Below are 19,168 nucleotides of genomic sequence, written 5' to 3'. Positions count from 1 at the left end.
CACTCACACTATACAGAGAGAGATAGAGACTATACAGAGAGAGAGACTAGAGAAACACCAGAGAGAGAGAGAGAGAGAGAGAGAGTTTTGCCTCTGAGATGTAATGGAGTAGAAGTGAAAGTACTGAAAACTGAAAATACTCTAGTAAAGTTTAAAAAAAAGAGAGAGAGAGAGACTAGAGAAACACCAGAGAGAGAGAGAGAGAGAGTTTTTTGCCTCGTAAAGCCTAGTAGTAGTAAAGTTTAAAAAAAATACCTCAAAATTGTATTTAAGTACAGCACTTGAGTAAATATACCTAGTTACTTAACACCACTACTCAGAGGTGTAACTGACCCAGGTTGATAAACTCCACAGGAAGGCCAAACAGCCAACAGCGGGGATCAGTTGCTTCTAGCGTACAACACAGCTGCAATAAAGCAACACAATCCACAGGAATGAATGGGTTTTCATCCATCATCACCGTGGCCGTTCCCAGTCACGGACATTATTTTCATCAATGTATCAAGAAAGAATGAATGTTTTCTGCTTCATGCCCTCCAGAGACCAACCAACCCTTCTAAGGTTGCATTTTAAAATAGCAAAAATGTGCGTTGTCAAAGGTAGAAATTTATTATTTACCGGTTACCAAAGAAAGACGCCTTAGTATGTAGGTTACTGTAGGTTAGGCCGTGGAGAATGAAACAGCTAACGGCTTGATAAACACAACGGTATAAAAGGTGGATAAAGGAATGTTTTCGACCTCTTCTAATGCTGTGCTTCAACAATGTGAAAAGTACTACGCTGTAGTCGTGTAGTGTGTCTACAAAAACAGTATTTTATTTGAACTGTACATTCTTTGAATGTACAGTACTCTTATACAGAACTAAAATACAGTTGCGATGCGACGCGTTGTGAGCTTGTAGATCTGCTATTTTCAAATAGCCTAGGTATAGAATAGGGCTAAAGTGGTTAATGTATGTTTCATAATATCATAATGTATATCTGAGAAGAAACTAGTAACTAAAGTTTTTTAATAATTGTAGTGAAGTAAAAGTACAATATTTGCCTCTGAAATGTAGTGGAGTAGAAGTAAAAGTATTGGAAATTTGAAATACTCAAGTAAAGTACAAATACCTAAAAAATGTACTTAAGTACATGTACTTAGTTACTTTCCACCACTGGGTCTCAGGTCTTAATGGTTAAGTGCGACAATTCAGGTATACAAGTTATTTTCTTTGAACTGCACCTGGATCAACTAGAACGCTACGAGGTAAACCCCTGAAGGTATAAACAGCACATCTTCTGCCTCTTATTAGAGGCTTTGGAGTGTGAAATCACTATCATCCATGACCACATGCATGCATAATACCCTGATCCATTAAGCCAATGCTTCAAAGACCCACAGGGCATGCACAATGAGGTTTTGATCCACCGATATTAAAGAGGGGGTTTGCAGCAGGCTGTATACTGAGTGCAACTGCATGCTATACTGAGAGAGAGAGGTTGAGTGTGTCTTTGCTGTATATTTTACAATGAACAACTAAGGCATTTATCAGATGCTTTTATCCAGAGCGACTTACAAGTGCGGGTTCAGAATAAATGGTGTGAACCCTATAGTCCAGTGGTTTTCAACCAGTGGTCCGGGGACCACCAGTGGTCCTTGAGGAGGTACCAGGGGGTCCCCAGCAAAATTAGTTAAAGCAATTACAAGGCAGGTCCAAAAATAACGATTTTTAGCAACCTCTGCTGGTCACTACCGCCATTGCAATTAAATAGCGCAGTCCTGCATTAACCAGAATTCCATTTGTTTTCCCCCGGAAGACGGAAGCGTTTCAAAAAGCGTTCTTTTAATTGTTTTATTGTATCTGCGGATCGTGTCTCTTAGCCAGTGGAGCTTTAGTTACCGTGAGCTGTGTTTTCTTTTGCTGTTGTTTTTCCATCTTCAAATCCTATAATGTCTTAAAAACAGCGTGATATTCCTTTTTGTTATTAGCGCGGTAGTTCCTAACAGAAAACCGGTGCGGTAGTTCCCGGCCAAACAGGAAACCGGTGCATTTCCGTTTCCGTTTCCCGGCTGGATGGCGTCATTTTCGCGGGAAGGACACCCATGCCACCGTTTCAATAGAAAATAGTTTATAAAAGGCTTTCGGGGGTGAAATGGAGTGGGTGTTGTGAAACATTTGCCACTCACAAAAGATATACAATTTAACTTACCTAAGAATAGCTTTAACATAGCGTCACAATAATTTTAACCACTAAGTTAAATTCAAAAATAGCTTTTTGTGCTAAAGTGCTATTTTTGAAAAATCTTGAAAATGTGTGCATATCTTTGAATATATATATATATATATATATATATATATATATATATATATATTTTTTTTTAAGCGAACATTTTTAACTCAAATATTTGCCCCTGGGGGTTCCTGGCACAAAACATTTTCAAATGGGGGTCCGCGGCCAAATGTATATCAATTTAGGTGTCCTTGGCACGAAAAAGGTTGAAAACCACTGCTATAGTCAATACACAAAAATAGTCACTTAAGCAGAATGTAAAGAAAAACAATATAGTTCTTCAAAGTAACTAGGACTAATAGGTAGCTCTGGTCCATAGCGTTAGAAGGAGTTCTCCTTAACGCTATGGTACTTTCGAGCCGTTGCCCGCACACCCCCGGTAGCGTAGGCTGCGCTGACTCTCTTCTTTAGTAGAAATTAAAAATATACTTTCGCTATTCACCAAAACAAAGACGGATTTAAGATGTTGAAAGGCTACTTTCCCTAGAGGGGGCACTCGGAGCCCCCCACCTCACGTCTTAAATAAACTTTTTGTCCAAAATGTATTATAATCCACCGGATGGAAAAAAAAATCTGCATCCCCTACAGATCCGGTCAATAGAAACATTACATTGACCTTTTTAGCTCAAGACCCACAAGAGAAATTATACGTTTGCCCCGGGGCCCAAACTATCCTATCAATAAAGGCAGAAAAAGCCCCAAAAAAAATCTTTTAAATCTTTTTTTCTATAATTTAGACTATCGTTTTTATTTATTTAAGAAACAGTAAAAAAAAAAGGGGACATTTACTCGCGACCCATACACAGGTCCCAACCCACTGTTTAGTGTTTAGGTAACAGTGGCCCCAGAGGGACCCTGGCGTCCCTACTGAATTGAGTCCCTATATTGAATATACTAATTCCTCTGAGGGAGGAGGTCAGTCTCATGTGGCCCCTGTGCCAGTGGCCTGACCTCAAACATAATGGACCTTTAAGCGCTCCGCGACTTCTCTGCCTTCGATAGGTCAACACAAGCGCATTCGTTGACCTCCTGCCCTTTTGCCTAAAGGTAAAATAAACATCAACCTACAGTACATTTTACCTGGAACACCGAGCTACATAGTAGGACTGCTGATCTTATTGGCACTTCAGTGCCTTTGACCCATTCAATCCGGGATATAGAAGCTCATATACAAGCTCATAGCGCGGTACCGAGTGCCACACTATGAGCTTGTAGATCTGCTATTTTTGAAAAAATCTTGAAAATGTGTGCAAATCTTTGAATATGTATTTAAAAGCGAACATTCGTAACTCAAATCTTTGCTTCTGGGGGGGATCCACAAAAAACAAACAAAACATTTTGCGATGGGGGTCCGCGGCCAAATACATATCTAAAAATGTTTTGTAAATCCTTTGTTGCTATATCAGTGGTGCTCCAACTTTCCATGTCATTAAGGACCCCCAAAATGATATGTATTTGGCCGCGGACCCCCATCTCAGTTGTTCCAGGGAGAACCCCCAGAAGCACAGATCGGAGTTAAAAATGTTCGCTTTAAAACATATATATATATATTCAAAGGTTTGCAAACATTTTCCACGATTGTTCAAAAAATAGCAGATCTACAAGCTCATAGTGCTGCGCACTTGGTGCTGCGCTATGAGCTTGTAGATCTGCTATATTTGAATAGCCAAAGACATCTTAAAATGACACAGATGCGTTCCCTGTCTTAATGGATTAAGCAGGGTTGCCATTGGTTCGAGATACTCTGGAATTTAGCCTCAGTCTCCCAGAAAGGACAAAACATATATATTTTGCCAGGCTGATGTTATAACATTGCTGATTTAACCACTTATAAACCCTCTAATCCAGGGGTCTTCAACAGGGGGTCCGGGACCCCTAGGGGGTCCTCAGAGTTACTACAGGGGGTCCGCCAAATCTTTGTGTGATATGATTTCTTTTTTTGCATTAACCACTTGAACCTTAGCATCCCTATTCTGAGGAGAACTTTAGCCAAAAAATACCAGATCTACAAGTTCACATAGATCTGGTATTTTTGGCAAAGAGGTTTAGGTGTAGAGGGAAAAAAGAGCAGAACAAGTAAAAAAAAAAAAGTTTAATCTGAAACACAATTTGATACAATATAGAGGGGTCCCTGCTTCATCTCTTTCTCAGCTAAGGGGTCCTTGGCCTGAAAAGGTTGAAGACCCCTGCTCTAATCTTTAGAGAAACAGACCTGAGTTATAACTGTACTTTTTTCCGTCTACACAAAATCTCTTCACCAAAAATTGCGAAGTGTGTTGTTGCTTGAGATCGACTTTTCTTTTGACGAATGTTCCCCCCAAAATTAGGCAGTCTGGGGTTCAAGTGGTTAAATCCTTGCTTGTGTTGTGGTTCATTTAGATCCAGTTGAAGAGGTTAAGTATATTACTGAAACACATACAGTACCGTGAATGTTGGAGAAGGAGACAAAGCCTTCTCTCTAATGCCATTTAATTTGATTGGATATGAGTCCTTATTTTGCATGGTGACATTTCCTTTTTAGCGACTGTGTGCGCGTGTGTGTGCGTGTGTGTGTGTGTGTGCGTGTGTGTGCGTGCGCGTGCCAACTGATTGATGCCGGCCGTCCATGTGAGGCTAAGATAATAATTGGCATGGTATTCATTTGGTCACAGCGAGATGGAAAAACCTAATCTTCAGACTTTGTGACAATTAGATGGCAGCTTCAACAAGACAAGACCTGAGTTATCAGACCCAATTATGTACATAATACTCATACGACAAAGTATAAAATAGGGCTTATGTAATTAAAGCTGCTTTTAATGAATAAACTTGACTTTACATCAATCTGTATGGTACAACTGTATATATAACTTTTACACCTGCATAATATCATAATGTATATCTGAGAGGAAACTAGTAACTAAAGTTTTTAAATAATCTGCAGTGTTTGGAGGTGGTCTCCCTACTCTTCCATTGAGACATTTAGACTGACAAGTAGTACTGCCTGAAGCTCACATCTCCCCATGTCAAACGGGGGAATGCCTCTGAATTGGACTAGTGGTGGAAGACATTAAACAAACTAAAAACACATTTTGTTTTCTCATGTGGGAGATTTGAATCCCGCGGGTAGAACATAGAAGTTACAGATTGTAGCTTATGTCAACATCACATCTTGTATAAACTTCCATATTATTCTATTCAATATAAATAAATACCAGTGGTGGAAAGTAACGAAGTACATTTACTCAAGTACTGTTCAATGTTGAGGTATTTTTTTACTTTAATAATAATAATAATAATAATAAACTTTATTTGTATAGCACCTTTCATGACATGAAATGCAGCTCAAAGTGCTTTACAGAGCAAGAATACAATTACAGTTAGAACCAATTTAACAATAAAGCAAACAAAAATAAAATAAAATAAAATAAAAGCAAAGGCGCGTTCTCAGTATACAATTGCAGATAATAAAATGCAGTGGCCCTCGCCACTACAACACAACTAGAATGTAGACACAACTACAACACAAATGGATATAACTTAAATGTAGTGGCCACTGTCCTCTACAACACAGCTAAAGAAATATCCACACGTCACACAATTGCCAATATTACATGTGTACCTTAGTAATATATCTTCACACAATTGTCAATATTACACCTTAGTAATATATTTTCACCATGTTTACCACGTGTGGACTAGCCCAGGGGATCTGCTAACTTATCACATCCAAACCACACACCGTACACCCCTGAGAATGATATCGGGGTTATACAAGATATATAGACTAAACATAGACAAAAGGATCTGCCCTGGAGGGTCCACCACGTGTCGACGTGCCCCAGAGGATAATTCACTAAATCCTCCGGATGGAGTTATCAGACTCTTGTCTTTTAACTACCGTGACTCTCTCTTCCACTCACACAAAACAAAAGCAAAGGCATAAAACAACATTAAAATAGGGAATACAGTGAGGAATTAAAAATCAACCAAAGAATCAGCTAAAAGCAAGAGTGAAGTAATAGGTCTTGAGCTGTGCTTTAAAGCTATCGACAGAGGCTGCCTGTCTTAAGTGTAATGGGAGTTTATTCCACACTGTCGGTCCGTAAAAGCAGAATGCTGCTTCACCGTATTTTTTATATGTCATTGTAGGCACCTCGAGCAGGTCAGCACTTGAAGACCTGAGGGCCCGGTTTGGAACATATCTCTCTAGGCAGTCAGAGAGGTAGGGAGGTGCCAGACCATTTAGAGCTTTATAAACTATTAAAATAATTTTAAAATCAATCCTAAAAACAACCGGGAGCCAGTGTAGTGAAGCTAGAACTGGAGTGATATGTTCTCTCATCCTGGTTTTAGTTAAAATTCTGTCTGCCGCATTTTGAACAAGTTGTAATCTGTCAGTTGTTTTCTTTGGCAGGCCAGAGTAGAGTGCGTTGCAGTAATCAAGCCGAGAGAAAACAAAAGCGTGGATCAGCGTTTTTGCATCGTCTAACGACAGATAGTCTCTAATTCGTGCAATATTTCTAAGATGAAAGAAAGCAATCTTGGTGACATGATTAATGTGTGTATTGAAATTCAATTCAGAATCGATAATCACCCCCAGGTTCTTTACTGTGGTGTTACTTTCTACAGCCAGGTTACCAAGTCTACTTGTTATTGATTCTCTCTGCTCACTGGAGCCAATTATGAGAACTTCTGTTTTATCCTCATTTAGCTTAAGAAAGTTCTCACTCATCCAGCATTTTATACTGGACAGACAGGTCAACAATGGGTCTAGAGCGCAGGGGTCGTCTGGAGCTACTGAAAGATACAGCTGGGTATCATCAGCATAGAAATGGAAGTTCACTCCGTGATCGGCGATGAGTTCTCCCAGCGGTAGTATATACAGGGAGAACAATAAGGGACCCAGAATTGAGCCCTGTGGAATACCAGAACAGATGTTGTGTTTGTCTGAGTCAAAGTTAGCTAGACTGACAAAATAGCTTCTGCCTGTTAGGTAAGAGTGAAACCAAGACAAGGCTGTGCCTGACAAACCAATCCAGTACTCCAAACGTTGTAATAGAATTGTGTGGTCAATCGTAGCAAAAGCAGCGGTTAAGTCAAGGAGTAGGAGAACAGATACATTTTTGTCGTCAGCGGACACCCTAAGATCATTAATTACTTTTACAAGTGCTGTTTCTGTACTATGACCTTTCCTGAAGCCAGATTGGAATTTGTTATGAACCTTATTGTTCTGTAGGAACACATCCAGTTGATGAAAGATAGTTTTTTCTAAGACCTTGCCCAAAAATGGCAGATTTGAGATTGGTCTATAATTACCCAGCACCAATGGATCAAGGTTGTGTTTCTTGAGTAGCGGCCTGACTACAGCCGTTTTCAGTGAGTCTGGAAAGACGCCTGAAAGTAGAGAGCTGTTTACAATTCTTAGGATATCTCCAATAACACTGTCTAAAACCTCTTTGAGAAACGGGGTGGGTACTACATCCAGTGAGCAAGATGATGATGTCATCTGTGATATAGTTTTACGGAGTTCCTCTTCATTAATTGCGCAGAATGATATTAGGCTTCCTCTGGAGGGATCTACATTTTTGCACCATGCACCATTTGCCGCATTTGCAGTGCTAGCAGCAGCATTCATAATACCAGCTCGAATGCTAAAAATTTTGTTTTCAAAAAAGGATGCGAACTCATCACACTTAGCTTTAGAAGCAGGGAGCGACTCCTTGTAAGCCTGGGGGGGGTTTAAGAGATGTTCAATGGTAGAGAATAAGACTCTGGCATTTTGCTTGTTGTCATTGATAATGCGTGAGAAATATGCCTGCCTTGCCAAGCGCAGTGCTTTGTTATAGGCCACTGTTGACTTCTTAAAGATCTCTAGGTGGACAGTGAGTTTGTTTTTTCTCCAAATTCGCTCAGCTTTACGACATTCTTTCTTGAGTGAGCGCATGTGCTCGTCAATCCAGGGTGTTACTCTAGAGTTAAGTTTCTTTTTAGTTTTCATAGGAGCCACTATGTCGAGAGCTGACTCTAATTTGAGATTAAGATGTTGAACCATATCATTCACTGAGGGAGCATCAAGTAGGGGGGGCACCTGCACACACGCCAGATGACGAGGAAACTCGTTTGCTGCAGATGAGATAAAAAAACGTTTTTTTATAGTATATTCTGTATTGTTTTTCCCTAGATCAGAGACAGTCATATTAAAACACAATAAATAGTGGTCTGTTAGTTCGGGCTTATCAATAATACTGTCAACAGTGATATTCAAACCTTTAGTGATCACCAAGTCCAGGGTATGGCCATGTTTATGTGTTGGCCCAACAACATGTTGAATAAAGTCAAAGTTGTGCAGTAACTGTAGGAAACCCATAGCCACAACATCCGAAACAATGTCAACATGTAGATTAGCATCTCCAGTAATCAGAGTTCTGTCATAATTAGTGGAACAGATAGATAAAAGTTCTGATATTTCTGTTAGAAATAAGGCTTTGCTGCACTTTGGAGGTCGATACATACTAATCATAAGCACAGAGGATTGACTCTCCAATATGGAGTATTTACTGGAGTATTTCCAGTGTTCAATACTTTTACTTCTACTCCTCTACATCTCAGAGACAAATACTGTATTTTTACTCCACTACAATTATTTGACATCTTTAGTTACTAGTTACTTTGCAGATATACATTATTACATTATAAAACACACATAAACCACTTTAGCCCTATTTTATACAAAGGCTATTTGAAAAAAGCAGATCTACAAGCACACAACGCGTCGCGATGCGACGCGTTGTGAGCTTGTAGATCTGCTACTTTCAAACATTTGAGTATATTTTGATGCCAATACTTTTGTACTTTTACTCAAGTATCATTTTGAACACAGGCCTTTTACTTGTAAGAGAGTATTTTTATATTGTGGTATTGCTACATTTACTTAAGTAAAATATCTGAGGACTTCTTCCACCACTGAGGAATATACAAACCATAAGAAAGCTATGACCAGATCTGGCTTTACACAATATAGGATATAATGTTCACCTTTACAGAATCTGAGAGCCATTTTAACCCATTAAGACCTGGAACGCATCTGTGTCACTTGTTGATTTGAGCTAAAAAGCATTATTTTACACTTTGGCTATTAAAAAATAGCAGATCTACAAGCTCGTAGCGCGGCACTGGTGCCGCGCTACGAGATTGTAGATCTGCTATTTTTGAAAAATCGTGAACATGTTTTTAACTCAAATCTTTGCTTCTGGGAGTCTCTGGAACAAAATATTTTGAGATGGGGGTCCGCGGCCAAAGACATTTTTTGGGGGTCCTTGACATGAAAAGGATTGAGCACCACTGATATAGAAACATACGTTTTTCAGAAAACTGTTGGGATTTAGAAGACATTTGTAGAATGGGCTTCAGGTCTTATGGGTTAACCACTAACAGGCCCTCTATGTTTGTTGATGTCTTGATCATTCCACAGCTTGTTCTAGAACATCAATTCACATAATTGTCTTTGACGGGTGTCAGCTCTCATTGATTGCGCTGCCATTCTACAAGCCTCTGAGTTGAAGCGATCTGTAACCTTTGGAGCGGTTCCCTGTCACAGAGAGATATGGGAAATGGTAAAGTAATAGCTATGCTAATGTCACAGCCATTTTATTCTCTTTAACTTCCTCCTGGAAGCATTGCAAGTCACCCCTAAAATGTTTCCCTCGATGGCTGTAACCTATACCACATGTCACAGTGTTTGGCTACATACTATATATACAACAAGCCAAGACCTGAGTTATCAGACCCAATTATGTACATAATACTCATACGACAAAGTATAAAATAGGGCTTATGTAATTAAAGCTGCTTTTAATGAATAAACTTGACTTTACATCAATCTGTATGGTACAACTGTATATGTTGTTGCAATATAACTTTTACACCTGCATAATATCATAATGTATATCTGAGAGGAAACTAGTAACTCAAGTTTTTAAATAAGTGTTTGGAGCTGGTCTCCCTACTCTTCCATTGAGACCTGGAAGCATTGCAAGTCGCCCCTAAAATGTTTCCCTCGATGGCTGTAACCTATACCACATGTCACAGTGTTTGGCTACATACTATATATACTATACTACACCGAATATTACAGTACATATTAAACATATTTGGCAAATATGTGTAGTAGGCCTATACACTGTCCAAGCAATCTCTGTTATATTTGCTTGCATAATACAGGAAAGGGAGGGAACAGTATACATTCATTCAGTGGTGGAAAAAGTATACTCACAATTTTCATTTAAGTAAAAGTATCAATATAATAATATAATAATCAAAATCTACAAATTAACTAGTAACTAAAACAATATTTGACTCTGAGATGTAGTGAAAGTATTGGAAATTGGAAATACTCAAGTAAAGTACAAAAACCTCAGAATTGTACTTAAGTACAGTACTTAAGTAAATGTACTTACCACCACTGCATTCATTCAAGGGAAACAATGTGCAAGTAGTATACAACACATCCATGTCAATGATTGGTTTTGTGTCTATAAATAAATGTACAGGGCACGGTACACAGAACAGTACAATACAAGTACTAATACAAATTTTTTTTTTGCTGGGGACCCCCTGGAACCTCCTCAAGGGCCCCTGGGGGTCCCTGGACCCGTTGGATTTTAGAAGCAGTAATTGTGATGTGGACCAGTATTATCTCTACACAGTGGAAGTCGAGTTCAAAAACTAAATAGGAAAATGCTGCGTTAATTATAGAGTGCATGTTACAAGAGAACACGAGAGTGTTTTGTTTCTCCCGCAGCTGAGTCATTCTGTTTTGAGACAGATGGACAATGACAGTGAATTATTGTAAGCAAACAACAATTATTGTAAACATAACCTGACCTGATATGACTTGGCTCAGGAGTAGAGGTTCAGATCTGCTGTTTTCAACGTGTGACGCTGTGCGATGAAGTCTAGATCAGGCTTCATCAGAGGTGTCATTTGGGGGGGGGGGGGGGGTCCCCATATGCATATGCATATTTTCACCACCTTTTGCAGATTAACTCATTAACCGCCAGAGTTAATAATTGTCTATAGCTGCCCTTGCCAGCGATTCTGAGCGTTTTCACTAACCTTTTCACTAAGAATATTATTCATTTAAAATTGGCTAACGTGTCGGTGGGTGGGCGGGCCGGAGGCCGGTGGACCACCTTGCGGCCCGTCACTATGACTCAGACATAACCATGCTCACATAGGGTCATATACGTCAGAATATGGGCATAGAAGTACCCTCGTTCCCAGCCTTTACTCATTCTGCGAAGAGAAAAGCTTGGACGCGCCCTAGAGTAGAGAGTATCTATAGGGGCGGGACTTCCGCCGGACGTATTTCCCCTGGAAACAATATCTTTCGACCAATCACAACACTCGTTGCTTTCACGGAGAATGTAAACAGATTTGTAAAGCGTCAATTCCTTGGGCGGTTCTTCCGCCAAATTCCGGTACTTCCGTTTAGACACTCAACTGGCTAGGTCTTGTCCAGCGTGGCATAGAAGGGACAAGAACTGACAGATACAGAGATATCCCAAATTGCCCGAATGGCCAGGGCCATATACTGATGACATCAGGGATCTCCATATATGGGCATATCGGTCGGATCGGCGGTGCAACCAGTGTTGCCAGGTTCTGTGAGAGAAACAAGCAACCAGGTCTAGGAAAACCAGCCCAAAAGAAGCGACTATGGGCCACATGATCACTTTAACATATACATCAGCTATTTGAAAATAGCAGATCTACAAGCTTGCAACGCGTCGCGATGCGACGCGTTGTAAGCTTGTAGATCTGCTATTTTCAAATAAAATCTTGCTGGGAAATTATAATAAGCAGATCTGGCAACCCTGGGTGCAACATAGGTGTGACTCTTGCTTACAACGCAGCTATTTTAGCTGTTTTCAAACAGGGGGCCAGGGCATATAAGTGATCCGTTTTGTTTGCCACCTTCTATAGGTTTTTTTCTGAAATGTCGACTCTGGCCTTCCTTCCGTACCATGTGTGTGTAGAATGGATATATTCTCAACTTTTTTCACTAAGCTTTTTCCTTCTCCTTTTCTAATTCCTCCACAGAGGGATTCCGGGGAAGAAATGTGGCACCATCATCCTGTCTGCAGAGGAGTTAGGCAATTGCCGAGTAAGTACCTACAGCTACACCACCGGGTAATCTGCCGTGACAGATGTGCATTGTCATGCTGCATGCAAGACTCTGTGAGTCAGCAAAACATGGTTGAAGTCATTTGAATGGGAGCTGCTCTGTCTCAGGAGCAACATTGGGAACGTCCTAAAAGTATGAAAGTTGAAACGGTAAAAAATATGGGCTATGATGCGAGATAATGCTCTTGATCTTATGATGCCCTGATGATGCCCCGCATTGTGAGCACGAAACGGACAACAGCACATGTAGTAATTAAAATCATTTAAGTGATGAACACATTTGATACATCCTACTAATTAGGGGCGGCAGTGGCTCAGGGGTAGAGTGGCCGGTACAGTGGCCGGTAGGTTCCCAGTTCGATCCCGGGCTCCCTCAGAGTTATAGTGTGGAAGTGTCCTTGAGCAAGACCAAGAACCCCTAATTGCTCCCGATGAACAGGTTGGTGCATTGCATGGTTTCCTCCGCCGTGAATGTGTGTGTGAATGGGTGAATGTAATGCACAATCTATGTCAAGCGCTTTGGATGAAAGCGATATATAAATGCACCATTTACCATTTAATTACAATCCGATAGTATGATTGTGAAATGGACAATTGTGAGAGGGGAAATCCGACACTATGAGAGCTTTTTACTATTGTTAAAGTGAGTATATTTTAATGCCAATGCGTTTGCACTTATACTCCAGTAAAATGTTGAATGCAGGACTTTTTACTTGTTGGAGAATAATTGGCAAAGTAAGTGGTATTGTCACTTTTACAAAAAATGTGACTTTTCTTTTCTTGGACACCCTCTCAGAGTTAAAATAACTCTGAGGATTTTTGCTGTGTACAGTTACAGTCAATTGTTTGCGCCCGCTGACTCATGTAACCTCTTCTCCCTATAGACTATAGGCTTTGTTTTCCGTCTCTCTTCATTGTGCCACAACAAAGACCAAATGGCTTATTAAAAAAGAATGAATAAGTGAGACATGAGAGAGAGAGAGAGAGCCATGTAATGCATTCTCTATTCTCTGAGGGATGATCTGTACTTAAAGAACAGGGGATTTTCAGGAAGCCTTCAGTGTCCCCCCCATGTCCCTGTTAATTACATTCCCTGGCCCAGAGTTTCTCTTCCGCTGGGACTGAATAATTAGGGTTGATCGCTGAGCGGCACACTTCCTCTTCCACACTGTACTGTAGTATGCCTACAAAACCGTGTCATCTAGAACCACTTAGCATTTTCTTCAAAGAATGTATTATTTCCCCAAAAAGAATGCTGCCTTGGCTTAAAATTATATATTTTCAAAAAAATGAGAGGTGCTCATTGTGAGGTGGGGTTTGTGTCCTTGTACGAAAGAGTTTAAAGAGATAGTTCACCAAAAAATATCTATTAGTCACATTACAGTCATTTAGCAGACGCTTTTATCCCAAGCGACTTACAATAAGTGTATTCAACATAGGTAGGCAAGGAAACTACTAAGTATACCTAGGCTAAGGTAAAACTGCAATATAACAGTTACCTACTTTCTTAAACAGATGAGACACATAGGAAAATCAAATGAGCAAGAGCTGAAACACATGGAGTCATCTGCATGGAGACTTGAATTCATGGATATTTTTTAGTTTTTGTCGCATTCCTAAACCAATAATTTGATGACCAGCGGACCGGTAGGCTCCGGTTCCGGTAGGAGATACAAAGGAGTCTTTGTGTCTCCTACCGGAACCGCTGTCATATTGGCTTTAATAGGAATGCGACAAAAACAAAAAAACTAGAAAAAAAGTAATTGTTGGGGGTGAACTATCCCTTTAAACTATATACCGTAAAACTCCAAGGCACTCAATCTCCGGAATTTAAAAAAGCCTTCATTCTGTTTGGCTTCGTGTCATCAGGGAAAGATGAAGGCAGATGCTTCCGATACGCATTCGCTTTGCCAAGCTATAGCACAGCCAAGATTCAAGATCAAAGATCTTATTTGTCAAATGCTCATACATAACTGTACGTGCAGTGAAAAGTATATGATGTGAAGCAGACACCAGACTTGAAGAATAAAGAATAAAGAATTTTTATTCTGGAGATCCAGTGCCTCCGAAGCTATATGCTGTGCATGGCCCTTGATGTCGTGGAAAAGACCACGTACAGATTATTGACCTTTTACGACGACACACTGAGCGTAACAGACGAGATCAAGGAGCGTCTTCTGAAGCTCCGTGGTCACATTTGTCCAACGGCCTGAGCTTGCCGACCGGCAGATTATACCGCCTCGTGGGCGGAAAGAAACAAGGCTGACCTACACGAAGGCCAGGCTCGACCTGCACTCCTTTATGGCTTTGTCCTGGCTTTGTGATGTCGACCACGGAGTACTATAGCCTTGGAGTTATTCAGTAGTTTAAGTGATATAGTCTCTGGTGTGAAACTTCTCCGGGGCGTGCATTTTGTACTTTTCCCCCTTTGACTTTGTTTCTAACATCCTGGCTGGGCTGTTTGAATGTTTAAAACTAAACTAGTCACCAAAAGCTTTTCTCTCTCGCACTCACACACACACGTGCACGAGCGGTCGCACGCACGCGTGCCGCTCGTACACACACAGACACACACACACACACACACACACACACACACACACACACACACACACACACACACACACACACACACACACACACACACACACACACACACACACACACACACACACACACCACGGAACGTAAGAGATAGAAGGGCTGCTTTGGCACTGTGGAGTGGACCATGTCTAATGAAATAGCTCAGCAGCATGATAGAGAGAGAGGGCGCCGCCGTCGAGGTGCCACAAAGCTCGCTGCCGCTTCGCCGGGCTCTCATCTCACACATTATGGAGGGACTATTGAGGGGTTAGGGGAGAGACACAGCTATCACACCGACAGAGAGAGAGAGAGAGAGAGAGAGACACTGCAGGGAGCAGAAAGGAGAGAGGAGAGAGAATGGCACATAAATGGCAATGGAAAGAAGTGATGAAAAGAAAAGGGAGAAGATGAAAAAGAGCCTGTTTGTGTGAGTGAGAGAGAGAGAGGGGGGAGAGAGAGAGAGAGAGAGAGAGAGACTGTACAGTGACACGGAGATAAATCAATAGAGGATTATTTCACACTTGGCGTGGTAACAGCCCTCAGCCATAATAAAAAATGGGCACAGCTGATGATAATGTGGGACTGAATGGTAGCTAATTAAATACTCCGCCTTATTTGACCTTGTCCTCTGTGGCCCACGGGGCACACGCACACACACGCACGCACACACATGCACGCACACACACACCCACCCTTATTAATACTTCATAAGCCTTATTAATATGCCATGCACCGTTGGTTCAGACCTCACATTGGGATTTGCTTGTAATGACTGCCACTACAGAATCTCCCAACATGTCATTTGCTACACACCGGTGATTTCCATCTCTCAAACATGTACGCACACACACACACACACACACACACACACACACACACACACACACTCTTAACCCATTAAGACCGGGAACGCATCTGTAATTTTTTGATTTGTGTCTATTCAAAAATAGCAGATATACAAACTCATAGCGCGTTACCGAGTGCTGTGCTATGAGCTTGTAGATCTGTTTTTTTTATTTACAAGTAAGACGCGCAAACGCGGGAAGCGAACGCCAAAAAAAATAAATAATAATGAAAGGAAATCATCTAAAAAAAAGTAACCAATAAAGAAATATATAAAAAATAGAAAAAAAATCTGCGTTAAAAGGAGCATCTTAGAAAAATACAAATTCACAAAAAATTAACTTTGAATGTTTTTGAACAATTCAACAAAGTGTTTGAAGTGCCTGTTTCACCCACTTCCGGGGGGCGGAGCCAAAATCCGAGCCCGAAGTATTTGTTCGTAGACCCCCACTTAGGGGGGGTAGAAAAAGTTTCGGAGCGATTCGGGCACTTTTCATTTAACATGGGGTTTCAATGGGGAGTTTTTAGGAGCCTTCTCCGGGGCGTGGCTTCCGGGGGAAGGGGCGGGCTTAAACTTAACCTTGACAGGTGTGTTCAGTTTTCAAAGACCTTTCATTTGATGTATGGTACGTCTATATTGGACATTTACTTGGCTGCACACAGGGCTGAGGCAGTGCACGCACACAGACGGACAGACAGAGACACACACACACAACCCGAGCACGGTTACATAGTAAGCTCCACTTGGTCGGAGGCGCGGCTTCGCCGCGCCTCCTTCCGCGTTCGCAATTATCGTGAACATTTGTGCAAATCTTTGAATACATATTTTTTAAAGCCAACATTTGTCAAATATGTTGTTCCAGGGACCCCCAGAAGCAAAGATTTGAGTTACAAATGATCGCTTTAAAAAATATATATATTCAAAGAATTGCACAAAATTTCACGATTTTTCAAAAAAATGCAGATCTACAAGCTCATAGCGCGGCACTCGGTGCCGCGCTATGAGCTTGTATATCTGTAATTTTTTTAATAGCCCAAAGAAATCAAAAAATGACACCAATGCGTTCCCGGTCTTAATGGGTTAATTTCCCAGCATAACACCTCTCTGATGGGGCACATACATAACTAAACCCCACGCCTAGCATCTGATCCACTAGCCTAAAGGGGGATTTCCCCCTTGGTTGGGGGGCGATATATTAGGGCTTTATTTGGTCCTCAAGGCAGAGGCTCTCTGAGCCACTCAATCACTTGAGGCTTAGAGACATGAGATTACATAATAGTCAATTGTGTGTTTGCTGGTTGAAAAGCCCTGAAGGAGATTAAATACCTGGGTCGATCAACTATCCAAAGTGTGTGTGGAGCTGTGGAAGAGAGAGTGCAGGCCAGGCAGGGTGGAACCAATGGAGGAGGGAAGTGTCACAGTGATTTGCGACAGGAGGGTACCAGCCAGAGAGAGAGAGAGAGAGAGAGAGAGAGAGGGGGAAGATGTAAGACTAAGACGATATAGTGAAAGCAGCCATGCAATGATGAGAAAGACAGGAGGAGGAGCTGGAGGTGGCAGAAGATGCTAGGATTCTCATTAGGAGTGACAAGGAGGGACGAGATCAGAGATGACTATACACTACTAGAGCAAGGGGTCTTCAACAAGGGGGCCCGGGACCCCCTAGGGGGTCCTCAGAGCTACCACAGGGGGTCCTCCAAATCTTTATGTGAGAGGAGTGAGGGGAACATTAATCAAACATAGCAGTTCTACAAGCTCACAACGCCTCGCACTACGAGGCGTTGTGAGCTTGTAGATCTGCAATTTTTGGTGTTGGGGCAAACCAAGTACAGAGCCAATGGTCAAGTTCAGTATTGAGGATTTAAGTGGTTAAATACACATTAACATGAATTAATAGAGAAACTAATGTGTACATTTTTTTTTTACAAAAAACATTAATTTATACAGTACAACATTATAGTGCTGTCAAACAAGTCTATGAAGCCTGCAATGAAGTCTCTGAACATTTGCAATCTGCAACACAATTTTATACAATATGTAGTGGGGGGGGGGGGTCCCTGCTTCATCTCTCTCTCAGCTAAGGGGGTCCTTGGCCTGAAAAACATTGAAGACGCGTGTACTAGAGACAGTGGCGTAACGCAGAATCGCGGAGCCTCCCCGCGGGAGTTTCACGTGAGGCCCACGTACATGCACGCGCGCGAAAAAATTGGGGTCTAATTCGGTCTAATTCGGTTCTATTTGACCAATATAAATCAACTTTCTTCTTTTTTTTTGCTGTAAAAATATTTGTATCAGTGCAGGCGGGGCCCCCCCTGCTGGTGGCCCCCCCGCACCGCATCACTTGCTACCCCTCCGTTACGCCACTGACTACAGAATCAGTCCAGGTTAGAAGGTCAGGGGATAAAGCAAGAGAGGTGGAAAAATAACACTTGCAATAAATAAACAAATGTAAACAAAACAGATTCTATACCTATATGATTTGTCCTGGTATGTATTACCTGGTAGGTATTTTGGGAAAGTGAAACCATGTTACTCCTCCTGGCAGAAGTTCTCCACTCCCAACAAAAATGTATATAGGTCACCAGTATCGGTGAAACATGAGCGATGACAATATTATATGCCAGCAGCAGCAGGTGAAATACTGTAGGCCAAAGAAAGACATTACACAGTTTTTTAAATTTGTATGTAACTGTGTGTGTTCACACAAACACATTTATACACTCTCAGAGTTAAATGCTGAGAATTTGACTGTGTAGTCCACCCTTCACAGGGAGGAGGGGGGTGGGGGGGGCACATAGGGAATTGGCAATGACAATTAAGGAACAGAACAAAAACAGCTGTTCAGATGGCTATTAGGGATTCAGCCAAATGGAAGTGCAGGCAGTGGTGTCGTGGTGATTTTTTAAACTGGAGGGACGCTATTTTTAATGATGTGCGAATGCACACAGGCACGCTCCGACCAGCATTAGCCTATGAAATATTCATTTTATCTTGATGTTTCATTAATTTTAGTTAGGTTTATGTGTGTTAAGTAGTACACATAAGAAGTAGTTTTAGTTTGTTTTTTATTTAGTTTTAGGTTTCTTTGTAACTTTTCCAAAGAATGCCTTGATTTATAGAACCTAAGAAAGAAATGTAGGATAATAGAATGCATATATATAGGCTATTAACCTGTGATTGTGGAAAAACAAAAACGAAGATGGATGCTGATCAGATTAGGCTATCCTCCTGACTATATCTTGTGAAATGAGTTTGATCTTTAACTCCACTGCCCTCTCTAGACCAATGCATTAGAATGGA

At 41.2% G+C, this 19,168-nt stretch overlaps 1 protein-coding gene across 4 annotated transcripts in view; it reads left to right on the top strand.

The window, feature by feature from the left end:
• Positions 1 to 19,168, top strand: part of cpne5b (copine Vb) — a gene marked incomplete at both ends in the record, with an annotated part of 314,866 nt that overhangs the window by 184,159 nt on the left and 111,539 nt on the right. For all 4 annotated transcript variants that reach the window (XM_080425210.1, XM_080425209.1, XM_080425211.1 and 1 more), the window contains one exon: positions 12,358 to 12,421. In XM_080425210.1, the coding sequence (XP_080281336.1) occupies positions 12,358 to 12,421 (64 nt within the window). The remainder of the gene's footprint in view (positions 1 to 12,357; positions 12,422 to 19,168) is intronic.

This window comes from Gymnoscopelus braueri (genome assembly GCF_963280865.1).
Source record: "Gymnoscopelus braueri genome assembly, chromosome: 3".
Lineage (NCBI taxonomy): Eukaryota > Metazoa > Chordata > Actinopteri > Myctophiformes > Myctophidae > Gymnoscopelus > Gymnoscopelus braueri.
Note: the sequence above shows the minus strand (reverse complement) of the source record. Positions and strands in the feature narration are given on the sequence as shown.